This window comes from Rhynchophorus ferrugineus, unplaced genomic scaffold (genome assembly GCF_030347505.1).
Source record: "Rhynchophorus ferrugineus isolate W39M unplaced genomic scaffold, kcgeb_rfMv2 rfM3, whole genome shotgun sequence".
NCBI lineage: Eukaryota > Metazoa > Arthropoda > Insecta > Coleoptera > Curculionidae > Rhynchophorus > Rhynchophorus ferrugineus.
Window position 1 is genome coordinate 66,394,963 of NW_027472582.1, and position 20,760 is coordinate 66,415,722.

Below are 20,760 nucleotides of genomic sequence, written 5' to 3' on the forward strand. Positions count from 1 at the left end.
AAGGCAAAATCCTGGATACATTCGTAGATCCATTTCATGGGCTTGGTAGAGATGAATATTGGTAGTTAATTGAGGAACTTTGTTTTGACAGCACAGATCTGCGCTTCTTTTTATCTAACGTGATGTTTCCAAATTAAGTTTTTTCCACTTAGCTTCTTTCTTAATTTTAATTTTGTATTGAGCGAACAAAGGTACCGTTCTATATTTCATGTCACAATGACTATACATGCTGGAAAGGTTTGTTAATGACCGAAAAAGACTCTTATCAATTAGCGATGCCTGTAATTATTTTAAACTTTCTATAGGCTCTTAATTTAGTTCTGAATATTCTGAAACCTTTAACTAACTTTGGATCTGAATTTTCCAAGTATGTACACACAGGCCTAGCGATTTTCTTTTGAAGAATCTGCTAGTATCTAGAAACGTGAGAAGCTCTGTTGTTCTGTGGAAAATCGTTAAGATCAGAAGGAATCAATAAGACAACAGGAATCACTCCAACTTTGGCGATTACCCAACTATTAATCGAATGTTTCAGGAACATCATCATTACATAGAGTTGTTTTCTTGCAACGGAATGATCAATAATGCAATATTTATTACCAAATTGTCAAGATGAGATTAGCTGCATTCCTTTTTCAAGCAGCTTCGATCTTGTCACCAATGTAGTTATTTTCTCTTTATAAATCTAATAATTTTGACTCTTAGAATTGCAAGCAAATGTAATTAAATGCAACAAGTTACAATTGTAAAACCACACAGACAGGTAAAATATATGTTAATGGTCAGTAAAAATTGGTAAATATTGACGAAACTTGTGACTTAAGAGAGATCTTAAGAGACAATTAATGTGACTTCCCAGTTGCTTGGTTCTGGAAGGTTTGGGCGGTATTAGAATTGTGGTTGTAGTATCTCCAACAGCTTGTTTTTCTCATCTACTTTAATTGGTCTAGCTGCATAAACTATTTAAGGATACGAAACGTTCAGATCATTACACAAAAATAGGTAACTGAATCTTGAAGCACTTCTGCGAAGTAGTCAGCGTAGTCATTTCATTTCGTTGGTGTAATAATTGCACACATGAAAGAAACAAATTTATTATTTAATAATTTGAACTCATCAATGATGGCTATACATACAGGGTGTTTAGTCTGTAATGAGTTAAGATTCTGAAATAGTCCGAAGCAATTACGTAATACTTATACGCATTTTGTTGAATGAATTCCTTGCAAATAGAAAACAGTACATTAAAACAGCACTACTCCTGTACTCGTAGATGAGAATGAGGAAGCAAATCGAAGCCCAATTCACAGATTTTGCCATCGTTTTCACTAACTTGTGATACGGTGCATTGTCTTGGTGAAGCAGCACTTTCTTTTTCTTCAAAATTAATTTTTCGGCGATTTCGCCCTTCAAACGGTCCAACAACGCTATGTAATAGTCGCTATTGATGGTCCTTCCTTTTTCAAGGTAGTCAACGAAAATTATTCCATGCGCATCCCAAAATACAGACGCCATAACCTTAACAGTCGGCTCTTGCGTTTTCCCACGCTTTGGGGCGGTTCATCGTGTGCAATCCACTCGGCTGACTGTCGATTGGACTTTGGAGTGAAATGATGGAGCCATGCTTCATCCATTGTTAGATATCGACGCAAAAACTCGGGTTTATTACGCTTGATCAAACTCAAACTTCAAGCACTGCTCCGAATTATCAACTCGTTGTTGTTTTTGGTCAAAAGTAAGCTCGCGCGGCACCCACTTTGCACACAGCTTTCGCATACCCAAATATTCGTGAATGATATGATGTACACGTTCAGTTGATATCTTTAGAGTGTCTGCTTTTCATTCAATTTCAATTTACGGTCATTCAAAATCATTTTGTGGATGTTTTCGTTGGTAACAACCTCTTTTGGGCGTCCAGTGCATTCACCATCTTCGGTGCTCATTTCACCACGTTTAAACTTAGCATACCAATCCTTGATGGTTGATTTTCCTGGAGCAGTGTCCGGAAATTCGGCATTAAGCCAAGTTTTTGCTTCAACTGTATTTTTTTCCCTTCAAAAAACAATATTTTGTCAACACGCGAAATTCCTTTTTATCCATTTTTTTCACAATAACAAAAGTTGCTTCACTCAAAATGCTATAATTCACAAACTAATGATCCGGCAGCTGTCAAATTTATACACCCATTTCCTGAGAGTTAGGGCTAACTAATAAACGTATGGATTTAATTCTAGTAGCGCCATCTATGTATCAGGCCGGGGACACTTCAATTGACCTGTTATATTTGAAATGATGGTTTAAGATTTCTCTTGTTTATTGGGAATATCTGAATATTTTATAGGCTGAATTGGTTCTTGGGAATTCTTTTCATGGGTAAATTAATACTAACGTTAGAATAGTGTTTTGACATTGAAGATAAAGGTAAAGGGAGCTAAAATTGGTCTCGAAAGTTCCGGAACATTAGCCAAAAACCTTGATGCTTTTCTATTTCGTATTAAGCTGGGCTAAGCTTCAATACATTGGCCTTATTTGAAAGGCTTCTATGTAGAAGTAGTATTATTTAGTAATAAAACTGACTAATTGTCGAGATTAAGAACGTAATTTGAACGCGTTTGTTTTTATAATTCGAATACAGTTAAGGATTTTTTTAGGGAGACAGGACTGAGTTTATTTTTACTCATTTGATCAGCATCAAGGAGTGAACATTTTATAAAATCACTACTGTTTTTGTTACTGTTAAATTTCAATTCTAATAACCGAGGCTATTAAAGCAATTCCATTTTAAAGTAACCGAAAACGTAACGAAATTAATCGGATTTGGCGCCATCGAACTTAGAGACTATTTAGATCAGACTTATCCAATTCATTAATGTTCTAATCTATTGTTAGCGTTTTAACAATTAAAACAAAAACGTCTCATTTTACCCGACACAATAAATCTGATTCTTCCTGGTATTTCGCCAAGACGAACCCATATAATCAATTAGCCATGACAAACTCTTGGTTCACAGATTTTTATAAACATCGACTAGATTCGCATTTGAATATAACAATAAATATTTTGTGATTTGTTTGCAAACTTACTATTTACGTTATTAAATATTTGTCGTTTCGACTTCATTTTTAATTAAATTTTATACATAATTGTATTTTCTGCTGAATGATATTTGGCATTTAAGATATAATCTCGAGAATATTACTGTATTCTACATATATGTTACCTTGATAAATTGGTTGAATTTCTTCTTGATTAAAAGAAGTATTTTAATATATTTCACTAGAGTGACTAGGGTTCAATATTTTTGGCCGACATATATTTTTTGTTATAGATGCATTTTAACAAGGTTTTATTGCTGTTCACTGTAACAAACCTAATATATCAGGAAAAAATTGTTCTTGGTAACATTATGTATATATTTTTTGTTTATATATGTTTGTATATCTTGCTGCTGATTTTTACAAATTTATAAAATTAAGTTTAAAGCTAAATATATATTTTTAAATTTAATTTAATTATTTTGTTTAGTTTTATGATATCTTGAAAATAATTTTTGTCATATATTCTTCGCGACCTAAAAGGAAATTAATTAGATCAATCTCATATTGGAAGAAATAAGAATCTATAACATTTTAAGTGTGGAATAATTCCTGAAAGACTTCATGGGAATTATTCTTGAATCATATTTGGCAATTCTACCTGTTTCAAATAGTCTACGAATTTGCAAATAAAATAATGATTATAAAATTATTTTTACAAGTTACAAACATACAGTCTGTCCATGATATGTTATCATTTTTTACAGAGCAGAAATATAAAAATAAAAACATTCTACTAATAACTAATCATTTAAATGAACCGTCATCTATTAGTTGTTGACAGGTCACTTTTACGTTCAATCTGTCACATAATTTGTGAGCAGTTCTGAGTAAATCCTTACTTAATGTATTTTGCAAATTCAGATATTCCGATCTTAGTTAAACAAAGGACCTGCCTGAAATGTTGTGGGTATTACGAAATTTAGTGGGTTAGATTTTCACGATAATTTACCTCATTTGTTATTTTTTCTGTTTTGACATTTTGACTGAGTGAAGTGACTGATACTTAAAGATTGATTATTTCATAGTTAATTAGGGATAACTTATAAATAATATAAAAATTATTTCAACTGTCGATTGGACTTTGGAGTAAAATAATGCAGCCATGTTTCATCCATTGTCACATATCGACACAAAAACTGGAGTTTATTACGCTTGATCATCTTCAAACACTGCTCCGAAACATCAACTCGTTGTTTTTGGTTAAAAGTGAGCTCGCGCGACACCCACTTTGCACAGAGCTTTCTCACACCCAAATATTGATGAATAATATGATGTATGTATCATTCAAAATCGTTTTGTGGATTTTTTTAATACTTTCGTCGGTAACAACCTCTTTTGTGCGTCCACTCCTTTTACCGTTTTCGGTGCTTATTTCACCACATCTAAACTTAGCATACCCATTCCTTGATGGTTGATTTTCCTGGGGCAGTGTCCGGAAACTCGGCATCAAGCCAAGTTCTTGCTTCAAGTATATTTTTTCCCTTCAAAACCATATTTTATCAACACGCGAAATTCCTTTTTATCCATTTTTTTCACAATAACAACAGTTGCTTCACTCAAAATGCTATAATTCACAAACTAATGATCCGACAGCTGTCAAATTTATACACGCATTTTTTGAGGATTAGGGCTAACTAAACAACATATTAATTCCAGTAGCGCTATCTATGTGCCACACCGAGGACTTTTCAATTAACCTGTTTTACACATTTTTTAAGCACTATTAATTTAGTTTCTTATCTATGAGTTTTAATAGTTAATAACACAATAAAATTACACAAATCATAAAGAAATTCTCAGTTACTTTTGAGACAACTTCAATTCATTTATTTCAAGTATTTTACTATTTGTATATTCTACCACAATAGTAGTTTATTGAAGGGTCTACCGAATTCCTCTCTACATTCAGCTGTATTGGTTTCATGAAAATCATTCTTATTGATGATGATCCGGCAGTCAGAGGAAGACAAACTTTAATAACTTTATGTTTTTTAAATATTTTTTTAAATTACTTAGTAGTTTCACAATCTGTCCAGAAGGCAATAAGTATTTCTTATGTTTATATTATACATACATGGCATGTAGTAAATCACTTCATTAAGTTATCTCCTGTATAAAATACTATCTTAATATATATATATATTTTATAATATATATATATATATATATATATATATATATATATATATATATATATATATATATATATATATATATAAATCGGATGGTGTTAGACGTCTTAATCTACGCACTTCACTGTCACTTGGCATATTTAGCTGATTAGCGAGATCATTGGGATACACTGACGCTCTTTCGAAATTTTACACCCAACACTTTATTTTTGAACCGTTGTTTGAAACTTGCTAGCGGTTTTTTAGTTTGGTCCCATGATAAAATAGGCTTGAGTATAAGGGTATACAATAACACCTTGTTATCTAATAATAATTTGGATTTACGCCCGAGTAAGTCAATACATTTGGTAGAGTTTGTTCAATAAGTCTCAAGTTGTTTCCGTTTGGCTAGTATGTGATTCTTCCAAGTTAGGCGTCGATCTAGATACATACGAAGATATTTAGAATCCTCTGCTTGCGGGAGTTGACTGTTATTGATATAGATTGACATGTTCTTCTACGTAAGCGTAAAGCTTAAAAGTTATATGGCTGGTTTTGAGTTATGAAAATATATATGCGAATATATTGTATGAAAAATTTATATTTTCAGTAAGATCGTTCTATTTCACGAATTCTTGTTTCCAAAAGTGATCCAAAAGGTTATAGTAATAATGTGAGTTTGTTATATTATCACGTTGGGAATAATCCACGTATAAAGATCCCTTCATATGCTTAAAAAAAAAGCTGACCTTTTCTTGGCCGATTCCTCAGCGAACTTGTCTGGAAACCGACTTCAGAGTATCAAATTCATAAGGAAGAAACGATGTTCAAAATGCTCTCAATAATTTGTAAAGTCTCATTAGAATGTACTTTGGTTACTTTTATAACCCACTGACTATTTTGGTTATCATAAAATGTCTACTCTAATTCTACTATTGACGATTATATGGTGCTTAACAAACTTGATTTAATAAGCAACATTAAATTAAATCTCGAAATTCTGGGGCTACTGGGCAAAATCATACGACAGGTGATAACCGAAATACACAGTATGCGATAAATATGGTAGTTTGACTCTCAATTCAACATATTTGCGCTTAAGATGAATATGTTGTTTCCACTTCTGTAGTGTCACAATAGCTTTGTATATATATATATATGTGTATGTAATTGAACAATGGTTGGACCGATTTTAATGAGATTTTGTGCATAGTTTTACGTGGATTCGAGATCGGTTTAGATTCACAACCCAACCCGGTAGGTGGCGCAGCGATAGGGTTCCAGGATTTTTTAAAATTCCTTAAACTATTTCGGTTATAGACGCATTTCACAACAATATCACTAATTAGATATTATAGTGTTTGCCTTCATACCGAAATATATTATTTCATCCAGACAAAAATCCAATGTTCGGACAGGATAATGTCTGATGATTTCGACCTATATTAATGTTTTAGGTTCCTAATTTTTTCGGTTGCTCGGTTAATTAACTATGTGAAATTATACTTAATATTTGTATTTTTAGAAAAAGTCTGATCAGAAACTTATTTTATTCAAATTTTTATATAATTTTAAGTAATGTGTAGATATTATCGGTTAGTAATATAATTATTTTGTATAGTTTTTTTTTCTTTTGAACCGCAAAATTACATATTAATATTGATTATCACACATTTTCTGATTTGAAGGGTTTGATACACGGTATTTGAAATTCTTTTGTGCGGTGTTTACTGAGGGCTAAACATATTAATTACTAATACTAATCCAGTCCTATTTTAAAACAATTATTTAAGAAATATTTAAAAATTATTGCCGTCTAAATTAAATAATTGTAAAGGAAAAAAAGATTAATTGAAAATTGTTTTGATTGTTCTTTAAATAATCATTAAGTTGCTGACGTTCAACGTTGGCCTGAAATTATATACGCATGTGCTTTTTATTCATTTCCTCTCCGTCTCTCTTTGATTCTCACTCTGGCTGGACAGACGGACGGACGTATTTATGCCGCAAACCTATACTTCTACCAACAAAAATTAGTCTTTTTTGCTTTAAACAATAACTTTTAATTACATTATAGGTGTTTTTATATAACAATACATTTATTAAATACTGTATTATTAAAATTTATTGAAAACTACACAGAATCTCTATCATAAAACCATATGTATAGAGACTCTAAAAAAGTTAGATAGCTCTCCACGCAATTAATACTTATTCATTAATATTTTCCTTGATACCGAGGGGCGAATGCCATGTTTTTTTTAATTAAAGAAATGTAATTTATTCACAGACTCGTTGGTAATTCGGACATTTATATGATTATTATTTATTTATTGATATTTTCTGCTGATCCAAACATCCACATTTTTAATTTCCTGAAATACCATTACTTTAAGAAAATTGGCAACGAGCTGTTCCTTCCAACAGTGACTATTTAATAAAAATTATGTCGGCCACATTGGTAGTGCAGATAAGCGGTTAGACAGCCTCGCCTCGAATCGTGCTCTATATCTAAATGTTTGTAATTATTTATAATTATTGTTTGTAATAGAAACAAATAGTAATTTTGTATGTTGCTTTCACGAATTACCCATGCGATATAGTGATCTTCATCCCAAACAAATACATGTAAATTTATTTTAATAAAACACATGTTATTTTAAACGAAAAACGTTAAAAACGTGGATTATTTTTTCCAATATTTACCAATATACTAGTATTTATAATTTTTCAAATGATACAAACATAAAAAGTCATTTTTATTGCAAATAAATAACGGATAATAATTTTAGGGTTATGTATTTATGACAATGTTGTCAAAACACGGTCGCTGAATCCCAATAAAAATGCGAGCAAATCAAAATCGAGGAACTGGCGACGAGGCTGTGTCGAAGCGGCAACCGCCCACACAGTTTCCGACCACCCATAACAAACGCGAATAATGTCGAACTATAGGCAACACATAATCGTGCTGTCGGTAAAGCAAAAAACGTCAAACTACTATGCGATTCAATCTCACTATGCGAACAGGACGGAAGTCGGCGCTACGATCTCGCACAAAAATCCGTTCGTACACATTACTTTACCGAATATTTAACTCGGGCGATAATAAGACTGTGACCGCTGCATAAAAGTGCATCGCAAATAAAAGTTCCGTCAGTTATGTCGAATTAGCCGCGATGCATTTTATGGCGTATGCGCAAAAACGCCAGTGTGCAAATTTCAGTTGGCCGTGGTAATACCGGCGTCGTCTATCTGGTTTTTTCTCAGTTGGTTTGTAACTCTTAACGGAAAGGTTGCGTTCTCGTTTTCTTTATTTACCACCTTTTTAGTTCTCTGTCTCTCTTCTTCTTTCCTTCCCCGGTCCGTTTTAGTTTATGTTGTGGTAGTGGTTGTTGATCAAAAGACTCGCCCATGTCCAAGCAGAAGGTGTAAGTAACAATTAACTACTAGACGACTTAAATTTATCGAAATTCCCTGTCGAAAAGTCTTTCTCGGCGTGTTTATACGTACATTCGCCGAACGTTTGACGACGGCAGCGGCTGTTGCCTTGAGGTTCCCCATTCATAGAGTGTGTTCAGTCGTTTTTTGGGGTCATTGCCATGGTATTTTTGATATAGACTTGTTTGTTGGACATCACTATCTCTCTTCCTGCCGTCAACTGTATAAATCGTCGAGCTCATTCAGTTATTTACTTAAAGTAATCTGTTTTTATCGCATAGCAGGCGCCGAATAATGCAACGGAGCTGGCTGTTTTTTTTAATTCTACAGAGTGACGCGGTTTCGTGTACCACATCGCAATAATGTTTATTACCTCAGCATTATTTACACGATACTGCAGTAAATACAGATAAATGCGTTTTTATGACAAAAAAAAGTACCATAGATTCAACAACACCATTACTAGTTTAATTAGATTATAATCAATTGATTCGACATTCAATTATGTAGCGATCTTGACTCAAATTGATTATTATACGACGTGATGTGTAGCCAACAATGCAAAATACAACATTACGGGTTTGATAATACGGAATCTTGATAAATATTGTTAAGACTTCCAGAGAAAAAACTTAACCTAACATAAAAATTAAGTTGACAAAAGGTGACGTTTCACATCACAACTATGTTTACATCTATTAATTATGAGAATAAAAATATATTTATAATATAAACAAGTTATTTATATTGCGTTATTTTTCTAAATAATATTTTGGTATTAAATGAATAGAATCATTGTTTTGTAATGTGTCAAGTAATTTTGAATGCAAGTCATTTAACAGTTGTATTGCGATAATTTCTAAGGTTATGTCTAAAAACATAGGCAATGAAAGATTATTAATTAACTTGTTCGTCTTTCACAAGTAAAAACTGCCACCGTATCTGAAAGACTTTATATCATAAGTTATCCAAAATTACAATAAAAATATTAAAGGTTAGGAACATATCGGTGATTTACCAGTTTTTATTATTTTCTGAATTAAATGTTATATATATGCAATATAATTTGTAATATAGTAATGCGCATTCGGACAATATTTTGTCAGACTTTCATTGAACCATCAAACGTCCGTGTATTTAGTGTTATTTGCTTATAGTATTTGTCAAGTTATTACTTAAATAACGGTGATGGTTATGTAATATCGTTTCAGTTTACAATGAGACATTTTTTAAATATTATTTCACTAGAAAGATAATAATTTTAAATCGTTCAACATAAAAATTTAGTTTACGGTATCTTATTTTGTATAACTGTTGTTTTTTAGGAATACGTCATGGATGATAATAAAAATTATTTGCTTTTGACAAACTAAAGTGTTATTAAGATTGCTGTGTTATGTTTGATCTGGTTAAATTGAAAGTATCAATTTCTATTGATCTATTGATATTTATTATTACATTTTATACCAAAATAATTGCACAACTAGCTTAAACTCCCAATGTTACAAAAAATATATAATTTTCCTTATCACGCGTACAATTTTATGTCGAACCGTTAAGTACAATATAATTTTTTTCTGTATTAATCTATTTTATCTTTATTGATTGCTAATAATATTGTACTGATGTGTTACGTGTCGGTGATAATGAAATGGTTATCAGATAACGAGTCGACTATAACGATTTTTGCTTAACGTAAATAATTAATTTGTAAAATCGATTAGCAAATCGCTAAAAATAAATGTTTTATTGAACTTCAGTTAGAATTGTTTTGCGATACATAGAATATTAAAGAATTAATGATAAAAATAAAGAGAAATGAATTAAAACAATACTAAATACAACGCCAACTTATTGCCATATTTGACAGTTTAAAAAACTAGCAATTGCTTTAAATTAAAAACTAATATATTTATATAGTTGCTTTTGTTGAAGCTATCACTATTAAACAAAAATGTTATCAAATATAATTTATTGTACTATTATAGTACATCTAAAACTACAGTTAATTATACAGGCACAATAGTTTATAGGTTAGAGTTATACCCTCTTATCAATAATCAGACATATCAGACATCATTGTGTCTTTTATAACTAGATTAAAATGAGAAGGAAAATGTCTGATTCTAAAATGAATTTACAAATTGCGGTAGGCATTAGATTAATCATCGTGATGACGTATGTGCAAAAAATCTTTGAATAGACTATATAACTGATTCCTTCTCTGGTTCCATATATCTGAACAATGTTTCCAACCAAATGTTGTTCTGTAAATGGCAGAACTAAAAGGAATTCATGTTAAACACCTGCATATGACAGATAATTAGATCAGTGTCATTTTAAATTGTTAAAGGCATGAATTTTCACTTTCTGAATAGTTTAAAAGAATAAGTATATTTATAGATTTGATACTGAATATGAATTATTCTGCTTGATATTGTTCAAGATCAGTAATCAAATGTAGAAAATGTGTTGGTAGAAATATTATTATAAAAATATGATAATTTAAACATGGATTCAAGGAATTATGAGTTATTGGCTATTGGTAAATTACAATAGCCTGTAGCTTTTAAAACCATCATATAAATAATACAAAAACAACAGATAAGCTTGAATGATTTTTGCTACAATGACGTGATGAAAGATAGACAAACAATCTGAACAACTCTTTTCAGATAGAATTTGTAGAGATTCTTTCTTTTAACTAATATTACAATCTAAATAATAACTCATCTAATTCACTAGTTGTACTCTAACAATATTACGACGACTTTTTACCAAATATTTTATTCTAACATTGTTATTTATCTAGTTTTAAAAGTTTTACCTTTGTTGGGTTAGTATTGTGGAGATGGTGGTTTGGTTCAATATCACGTGTTTGCGAAATTGTTGTTTGTTGAAGCTCATACAATAATCTCATACGGTTCATCAAAATGTATTAATAGAAACCACTGTTTATTTTGAACTTGTCTATTTCTGGATGAATACCCGGGTTATTTTTTCACTCTTTCTTTCTAATGTGAATCATTTCAGAATGAAAGATTGTTTTAAATTTATTAATGTGTTATTATAATATGTCGCTACAGTTACTCAGAACTAGGTACTATCTAGTTGGCTCTTTTGAGTCTACGTCCTAGTTCATTATTGTACAAGAGTTGTAGCACTTTACATCGAAATGGAGTCTTTCCTCATGTGTTGCTAATCACTTAATTTTCTCTATGGCAGTTTGAATCCGAGGGTCTCGGTGTAAGTAATCAGTCCTGTAATTCTAAAATATTTGTATTATGTTGATACTGGTTCTCGCAGGTGTCTGATTGTGCAGCAGCAAACTTATTATGTGTGGATAATTAAGATTTTCTTCCAAATAGCCAATACAATTATTTGTATTTTAATTCCAGCACTTTTGTCTTCTTTTTGTTAGGCTCCAGATAATTATTTGATGCAATTATAAATATTACAAGAAAGTATTTAATAAAAACTTTTTAAGAATGATTTATAAAATATGAAATAATTTTAATGAATTATTTTGTATAAAAGACTTAAGGAAAGTACATTTTTCAGTAGTTTCTATCTAATTCTGATAATTTTGAAACGAAAGATAATTATTTGGTGTAATTATAAACATCACAAAAAAATTATTTAAAAAACTTCTTAAGCATATTTTACAAAACGTGAAATAATTGTAAATTATTTTCTTGCAAAAACAAAACAGTCTGGAGGAAAATTCATATTTTTTGTCGCAGTTTTTTTTATATATATTATAAAATCCTTTTACCATCTAGGTCTACAGTTTAACGTGGGCTCCGAACGGCGGTCCTCGGCATTAAACCTACCGGCTGGCGACTGACTGTGATTTAGAAATCATCCCCCAGAAGACATCCGATCTTACCCAGCCTGATTACTGGCGTGACTGGGATAATTTTCTTTGTCGGATTTTACACTCTTGCCTAAGACAATCACAAATATTAAACAATCACAAATATAAATTTACGGCCATGCCCCAGCTGGATTCGAACCCGCGACTGTCGCAACAGTAGTGGGACTGTCCTGTTGCCTTTACCACTGCGCCAACAAAGCAAGTTTTGTTCATATACAGTAGATCAGAAGTCCTTTTGCATTGCAAATGACCTTCTAAGGAAATACCCTGCATAGCAAGAGATGTATAACATGAAACGAATTTTTCCATAACCGCCTAAGTAAATGTTGATAACAACCCAAGTTGTGAGACTTATTATGACATTACTTACTTTTATGACTGACAGTTTCATGAATTGTCTATTATAGAACCATTGATAGTGTGACATATTGTTTCGTCTCGTTGAAGTCTGAGAATTACGGTCCACCTTAACCACGTCCTAATTATCATAGTATGGTATGAAATGCAACATTCGATGGTTTTTACTTGAATTAAAATTTAGAAGCAAAGTTTCCTACATATTTTTGTTTTGTTAACTCACAATTCAACATAATCGAATATGGGAACATCATCTTAACTATTATTTAAAATGTTACAGTGTTGTATAATTGTTAATATTCGTCATTGGGATCCATCAAGGCCGACAGAGACATGGATCGAATATTCCTCTTAGCATATTTTTACGTCATAGTTGTTTCATCACCGGGCAATACGTAATATTAATTACGAATTAACAGAAAATTCTGGCCCGTGTTATTATAATATAAGGTGGAGCAAAAATCCCGCTACTATTGACGCAATTTCCGCTGAATGGCAATAATGCAAAGATTATTTTCAATAAATATTGTCACTATTTATGTTCGTTTTTGTGACCTATATTTATCGATGATAAAATTTGGACGTCTACACAACACAATGGTTAAAGCTTAACTGAGCTAAATGTCACCTAACCAAGATGGGGGGGCAATCAAAATGGTAGCGTGACTTTTGCACCACATTATGTATATTATATTAATGTAGAGCTATCGTGCGCAGTAGTATCCCAATAAAAAATACACCGGCGATATTTGTTAACGGAAAAAAACATTTATTATGGCTTTTAATCCGAAAAAGGATACAACTTTACGAGTTTATTATTATTCTCCGCCGAATTTGGAGGTTCGGTTATATCATTCAACGAATGTAAATAGCTTCCTTCTGAATCACTCGTTGTTCTCTGACCTCGTCGCATTTTGTGACTCGGGCGGCCGCGCCGCAAATGCCGATATATAGTGCGTTCAATAAAACGGTGGACCCACGTCATCTAAATTGATGACGTCAAACGTCGCAATGTTGCCGCATCAACTCTGAGCTTTTTTTTTAGCTTTTGGCTTTGACATACAACAAAATGTTAATCGGTATAAATAAAATAATTAAACTGTAAAAAAATACTGTTATTAAATGTAATTTAATTAAACATTATAGTACATCTAGTGGATATACTATCGAAGGACTTCAATTAAATATACAGTTATAATAATTGGTAGGTTAGGGTTATTATATTTACATTGAACTCTTTTCCACGCCACCCGAGTTAGAGTTCTAGAGTGATATCCTCTGGAGACCAATCCACCTTATTAACAATTGTATATCCAAGTAATATATTTTATTTTCACTAGAGAGTATATTTACCTTTTATGTTTAGTTCTTGTTTCTTTTGTTACAGTGTTTCCTTGTATTTCCACTTAGTTTGTTCTGTTAGTACTTGTAAACATCTTTCTTGATTCTTCCTAATACATTTGTCATATTTGCGAAACAGTATTCTTTCTCTCCTTGCACATTTTAAGCAAATATGCATGTGTATCATCATTACACGCATATCTATGCACATAAGTATTTCACACTCTTCAACAAGATTTCCTACAGTTATCGTCTAGTAATTATATACTTTGTTTGTACTCTCAACACCCTTTCTTCGAAATTGTCAGCACTGAATCATAATCCCATATTCAGAAAGCTTAGTACGAATGAATAACTAAGCTGTTAATTTCCAGTCTATGTAACATATGTCACAAGTCCATCATTCGTCAATTTTTTCTTCAATGTGTTTCGTCGAGTTCATCCAAACCGAAGGTGTTTTTAACCATTCCTGTTTCCAGCCTGAAGAACAATATATATGCAATGAATTATTAATAAATGTTATGACTAATAAAACCCAATCAATTGTTATTCCGACGTTTATCTTTTTCCATCAACTTTTGTTGTCTTAACACTATCTGTATTATTATCTTGCAATCAGTGGCTATTGGGTATATTAGTCCCATTCTAAATATCCATGTTTTATCTAAATACATGAATTTAAATAATAAGTCTTCCTTGATTTTATTATATAGTTTTAAAAATTGATTTTTTTTTTAAACTTTAGACCTCTTAAATCCTATATTACCCAACAGTGTAAGAAGGGATGATCTACGTCCCTCAAAGAACTGCATACCTCTAATTTTTCTATGAATACTTTCCAGACTCACAGTTTTCTCTGAAATAATTGTATTAAAAAAACTACTCAGTTTTTATACGTTTTATGTTTTAAGATATTTCAGTGTCCGTGTCCATAGTAACATTCAGTGTAGCTGCAACTAGCCAATAAAGATTTATTTCAATAAACACCTCAACAACTTAATATTTAACACTAAAAATGCTTACCTCTCTAACGAATTTTACGCATCCATTATTTCGTTCCTGTTCAAAGTAACTGATTAGAGACGCAATCATCTGTTCTGTCTGGCTTCGGCATTTTCACTCAGAGTAATTATAACTGGAAACAACCAATCGCTGGAAATTTTTAAAACCTGTAGTTATTGTAATTAATATTTTGTAGAATTTTGCAGACGTTTGACAACCAGATGACTTTTGCAGGCTGATTCGGTTAAATTTTCGAACTTATCACACAGCATAGTCTCTCTTTTTAATTAAAATTAATAAATTAGAAGGAAAATATTGTCTGATTCAAAAACGAATTTACAAATTGCAACAGGCAATATGTTAAACATTTTGATGGCGTGAGTTCACTGTTATTTTGAATAGTATAGCAAGGATATATAATAATATATCCTTTACACTTTTCCTCTCTGCGAGAGCCGCCACTACAATGAAACGTTAATTGGATTGGTGAATGCGAGTGCGTATTGTGATGACTTATCAGATCTGAATATTTTTACCAAGTTTCACGGACGAAACATTTGCATTAACAAGTGGTTTCGCTACAGGATGTGTGTTTTGTACCATTTTGACGTGTTAGGTGTACAAATAGATTTCGCGTGGAATATCGTTATCGTGCTTTTCCATCCGTTATTTAAGGACGGAACGTTAACGATGACGGGAATTAATTTTAGGCATCTTTTTTATTTTGTTCTATTTTGACTTATTTCTTAGGTGTAGTAAAAGCCTTCGATAAGGTATGACATGACGGACTTGTTCATAAGCTACAGAAAATGTTTCCGAGGTAACACATCGAACTATTAATATTTTACATTACTACTGTGTATAAAATAAGTTAAAATAGTTGTACTACAAGGAGGTGTATTGGATTCAGTTCTTTATCCACGGCGGCCTGTGTGGATCAGAGATATGGGGAAGCAAGGCAGACAAGACAAGAATCAAGAGAGATTTGTCCAGTGTGCAGAGACCGCTCCTGATATATAGCTATAGCTATAACGGGTACTTATAGAACTACATCAACCGAAGCCTTGAGGATTGTAGCGGGCATTCCACCTTTGCAAGCAGAAGCACTGGTGTAGGCCACTTTGAGCAAACAATATGGTTACCCCATGGACCCCAAAGTATTTGAACAAAAAATCCGAACCGTGGTCATGGTAGAATGCCTGGAAAAACATGGAACTGTCAAAATCAGACACAACAATATGGGTGGACGTTAGTGCTGGCTTGGATGCAATAGGTGTGGGCATGTTGGAAAGATCAAAGACTGGACAGGAAACAGCATATGGCATTAAGCTAAATGGCAGCCTCAAAGCATTGACGCTAGGGGTGAACATTGTTAACAAAAATAAAATAATTGACAAACACGTTATCAGAACTGACAAGACAGTGCTACGGTGGGCCGAACACGGTTCGCAAATGAAGAATATGTACATAGACAACCTCAGGACGACATTGAAAGAGCTGAGTGAAATTTATTATAAACATACAATGGAAAAAGGGCCTATCCACACCAGAAATGATAAAAGTAGACAGATTGGCAAAGGAGGCAACAAGAGAGGCGATAGTAGATATGGATAACCAGGGATAGATAAGTAATGGACAGATCAACAAACAATCGACAGATGGCAGCTGGCATGGAACAACTCGAGCGATGGCAGAACTCCATGGCTTCGGCGAGAGATTGAGCTTAAGCAGAAAGACGGTACAACTAACAACAGGACACGGAAATGTGGCTGCATACATCAGCAGATTTAGATTAAGGGAGAGTGAAAGTCTGTGCGACTGTGGTAATGGTGTGGAGAACACCAAGCGCATAATGGTCAAATGCAACCTGTATGAAAGAACAAGGGCCAGAAACCTGTACGGCAGTGCGATGGGGTCTTACCAATTTAGAGATCCTCAAGGGGACAATAACAGTTCAGATATAGACCTGACCAATAACTGGACGGAGACAGTAATTAGGAACGCTGACACTGAGGCAGATAGAGTTTGGGTATCTGGACCTTACTTAATAATTAATTTTGACATAAGTACATAGACAAATTGTAATAACCAATTGCCAATGGCCTTTATTTGGTAATTAAGGAGAACAGAAAGAAATAAACAAACTGACGGGCACTGAGGGACTGAAAACTGACAGTATCTCTACAGAATTTAGATACCTGGGCCAAGTCCAAAGCGTGAAAGCGCGGACCACTGGAAAAATGGCCCAAAAAATGGATATCACGAGGGCTACATTTGCTGATAACACGGCGAGACAATAGCGAAGAAGCTGCATGAAAATTACAACAGACAAGTGACAATATAAATAACTCGATCCAAACCTGAACATATAAATTAACGAAAGTAAATCTGTGCATGTGCAGTTCACGTATAGTCAGACCGCACACACACCAATGACAATAAATAATAATCATAATATCATTCTATATAGCAATAATCTCGAAATTAATATTGATGCAAAACTTTCTTGGAAGGAACACGTGATAATGAACAGGAATGAATTGGAGTTCAAATATAGGAAAATGTATGTTAATTAGAACAAAATCACAATTATCAGTACATAATAAACTACTAGTATAACCATAGTAAAACACATTGTTTTGGCAAAATTAGTTTTTTTATTCAAAATAATTCCCTTTAAGGGTGATACTCTGATTAGAGCGACCCACCAACTTTTCGATACCATCTTTGTAGTACGATTTGTCTTTTGCTTCAAAGTAGGTTTTAGTTTCGGCGATCACCTCTTCATTCGACGAAAATTTCTTCCCAGCGAGTATTCTGTTGGGATCGGAGAACAAGAAATAATCGCTGGGAACCAGACTTGTAGTACAACAGTGTAACAGTGGATGAGGAAGCAAATCGAAGCCCAATTCATGGCTCATCGTTTTTACTGAGTTGTGATACGGTGCATTGTCTTGGTGAAGCAGCACTTTCTTTTTCCTCAAATGCGGCCGTTTTTCGCCGATTTCGTCCTTCAAACGGTCCAGTAACGCTATGTAATAGTCGCTGTTGATGGTCCTTCCTTTTTCAATACGCTTGATCATCTTCAAACACTACTCCGAATCATACACATTCACTACAACTCGTCGTCGTTTTTGGTCAAAAGTGAGCTCGCGCGGCACCCACCTTGCACAGAGCTTTCTCATACCCAAATATTCATTAATGATATAATGTGCACGTTCAGTTGATATCTTTAAGAGTGTCTGCTATTCGTTCAATTTCAATTTACGGTGATTCAAATCATCATTGATCATTTTCGGTGATCATCGGTGATCATTTTGTGGATTTTTTAAATGTTTTCGTCGGTAACAATATACCAATTTTCAATAGTTGATTTTCCTGGGGAAGTGTCTGGAAACTGGGCATCAAGCCAATTTTTTGCGTCAACTGTGTTTTTTCCCTTCAAAAAGCAGTGTTTTATCAACACGCGAAATTCTTTTTTATCAATTTTTTCCCAATAACGAAAGTTACTTCACTCAAAATGCTATAATTCACAAACTAATGATCCGACAGCAGTCAAATTTATACACGCATCTTTTGAGGGTTGGGGCTTACTAAAAATATATGGATTTAATTCTAGTAGCGCCATCTATGTGTCAGGCTGGGGACTTTTCAATTGACCTGTTACAAGGATATATTGAAACACCTATATGGACGATATGTGACAATGGATGAAATATTTATCCATCACTTCACTCCAGAATCAAAACGATCGTCATCTGAGTGGACACCAATTGGTGGTAGGCCTATTTTGAGGCAGAAGATACATCGTTTTGCAAAAGTGGTATTGAAATGTTAGTACGGCATCGGAATGATTGTGCGGTGATTGCGATGATGGAGTTTACGTTGATGAATAAAACCAATTTTGAACAAAACGCGTTTTCTTTGTTATGCCCGGGACTTTTCAGCCCATCTGTTACTAGCACCGACTCCACTAAGATGTCTAAAAAGTGATTAACCTCTTAAATATTCACGCCAACGAACCAAACCAATAAGGTCAGTTTTTTAATCATTCAATTTATCTGAATGAAGCCGATTAGTACCTCGAGATGCAATTATGCAACAAGTCCGTCCGTATTTGAACGCCTAATCTAAAGAAATGATCATAACAAATGAGCTATGCCCAACTTTCATTTTCTACAATGCGTGGAATCCGAAGAATGTCTGGCCGTTACGCAACCGGTCGATTATTGCCGCACACAACAATGAAGAATTCGACGTTTTCGTGTCGGAAAAGCCCGCTCTCCTCACTCCGAACGCGGAATAGGGTCAGAATAATTTAAAAATCCACCAGATATGACGGCCCGTTTACTTGTTGCAATTGTATTTTTGTCGGATCGACGAGGCATTTGTTTGTTTATTCCGGCAGGATAACATTCCGGACCCGAGATGTCAATGAACTCTCCGAAACTGATTTCGGCAGAGAAGTGGTTCTGTGTTCTCGGATTCTGCCGTAGAAAGTTGGTGAGAGGCCCCCGATCGAGTATAGGCCGCCGAGTAAATTGTCTGGTCATCATCATCATCGTCGTTCTGCATTTCTGTTATGGTTTCGTGGGAATCGAGAATGTTCTAGTGAATGAATCGGCGCCGGAACAGTTCGGCCCGACAGCTCGGTACTTTCTGATCAGGCGAAGATCTAGTCCGATACAAATTAGATTTTTTTTTCGGAATGCATTTGTTCATGAATTAGTGATCAGATAGACATATGAAAATATTAAAGAATATAAACAGAGTTGCTTCGACAACTATGTAGGTGAATTAAGCTCGGAATCAGACAAAGATATCTCGCTATGGAAAGCAACTCGGAGATTTAAAAAACCAATTATTAGAGTACCGCCTGTTGAAATGATCGAAATGAATGGGTTCTACGCAACAATGAAAAAACTGAATTATTCGCAGAACATTTAGCTAACGTATTCCAACTGAATGATATAGAATCCTATAATAGACAACAACTTCAATCCCAAAAGGATTTGATTCCAGAATTGATGATATCACCTGGGTTATCAAAAGAACTGCCATGAAGAGCAATAATCATATTGATGACACGGCCTGCTTGAGGCTGAACCATGCTCCGAAATGTCTTAAGGTTGCTGGATTAATTATCAAAAGTATTTTATAAACTGCTGTTAAAACGCATTAAACCATTTATAGAAATACCAGATTTCCAGTTTGGATTTCGGAATCACCATTCGACAATCGATCAAGTGCACAGAGTAACAATGGTTGTTGAAAAAACATTCGAAAAAAAATACTGCTTTTTAATATTCTTGAATGCCTCACAAGCTTTTGACCGGGTATGGTATTTGGGATTAATCTACAATATGAGCAAATTTCTGACTGCTAAAATAATTTCTTTCCGAAAGAAAATTTAGTTCTCAATACTTAAACCTATTATGGCTGGAGTTCCACAGGGTAGTGTCTTGATGTCACAACAACAAAAGGAACAGGATTTAACATTCGCCGACGACAAAGTTATTATGGGAAAAGATA

General features: G+C 33.5%; 1 protein-coding gene across 2 annotated transcripts in view; it reads left to right on the plus strand.

Annotated features, from left to right (window-relative positions):
- Positions 1 to 20,760, plus strand: part of Imp (IGF-II mRNA-binding protein) — a 119,650-nt gene that overhangs the window by 54,090 nt on the left and 44,800 nt on the right. The window contains exon 1 of one of the 2 annotated variants that reach the window (XM_076399210.1): positions 8,401 to 8,641. The exons of the other annotated variant lie outside the window; for it this stretch is intronic. Within the exon in view, the coding sequence (XP_076255325.1) occupies positions 8,625 to 8,641 (17 nt within the window). The 5' untranslated portion in view covers positions 8,401 to 8,624. Of the gene's footprint in view, positions 1 to 8,400; positions 8,642 to 20,760 lie in introns of those variants that run through there. 2 annotated transcript variants of the gene reach the window in all.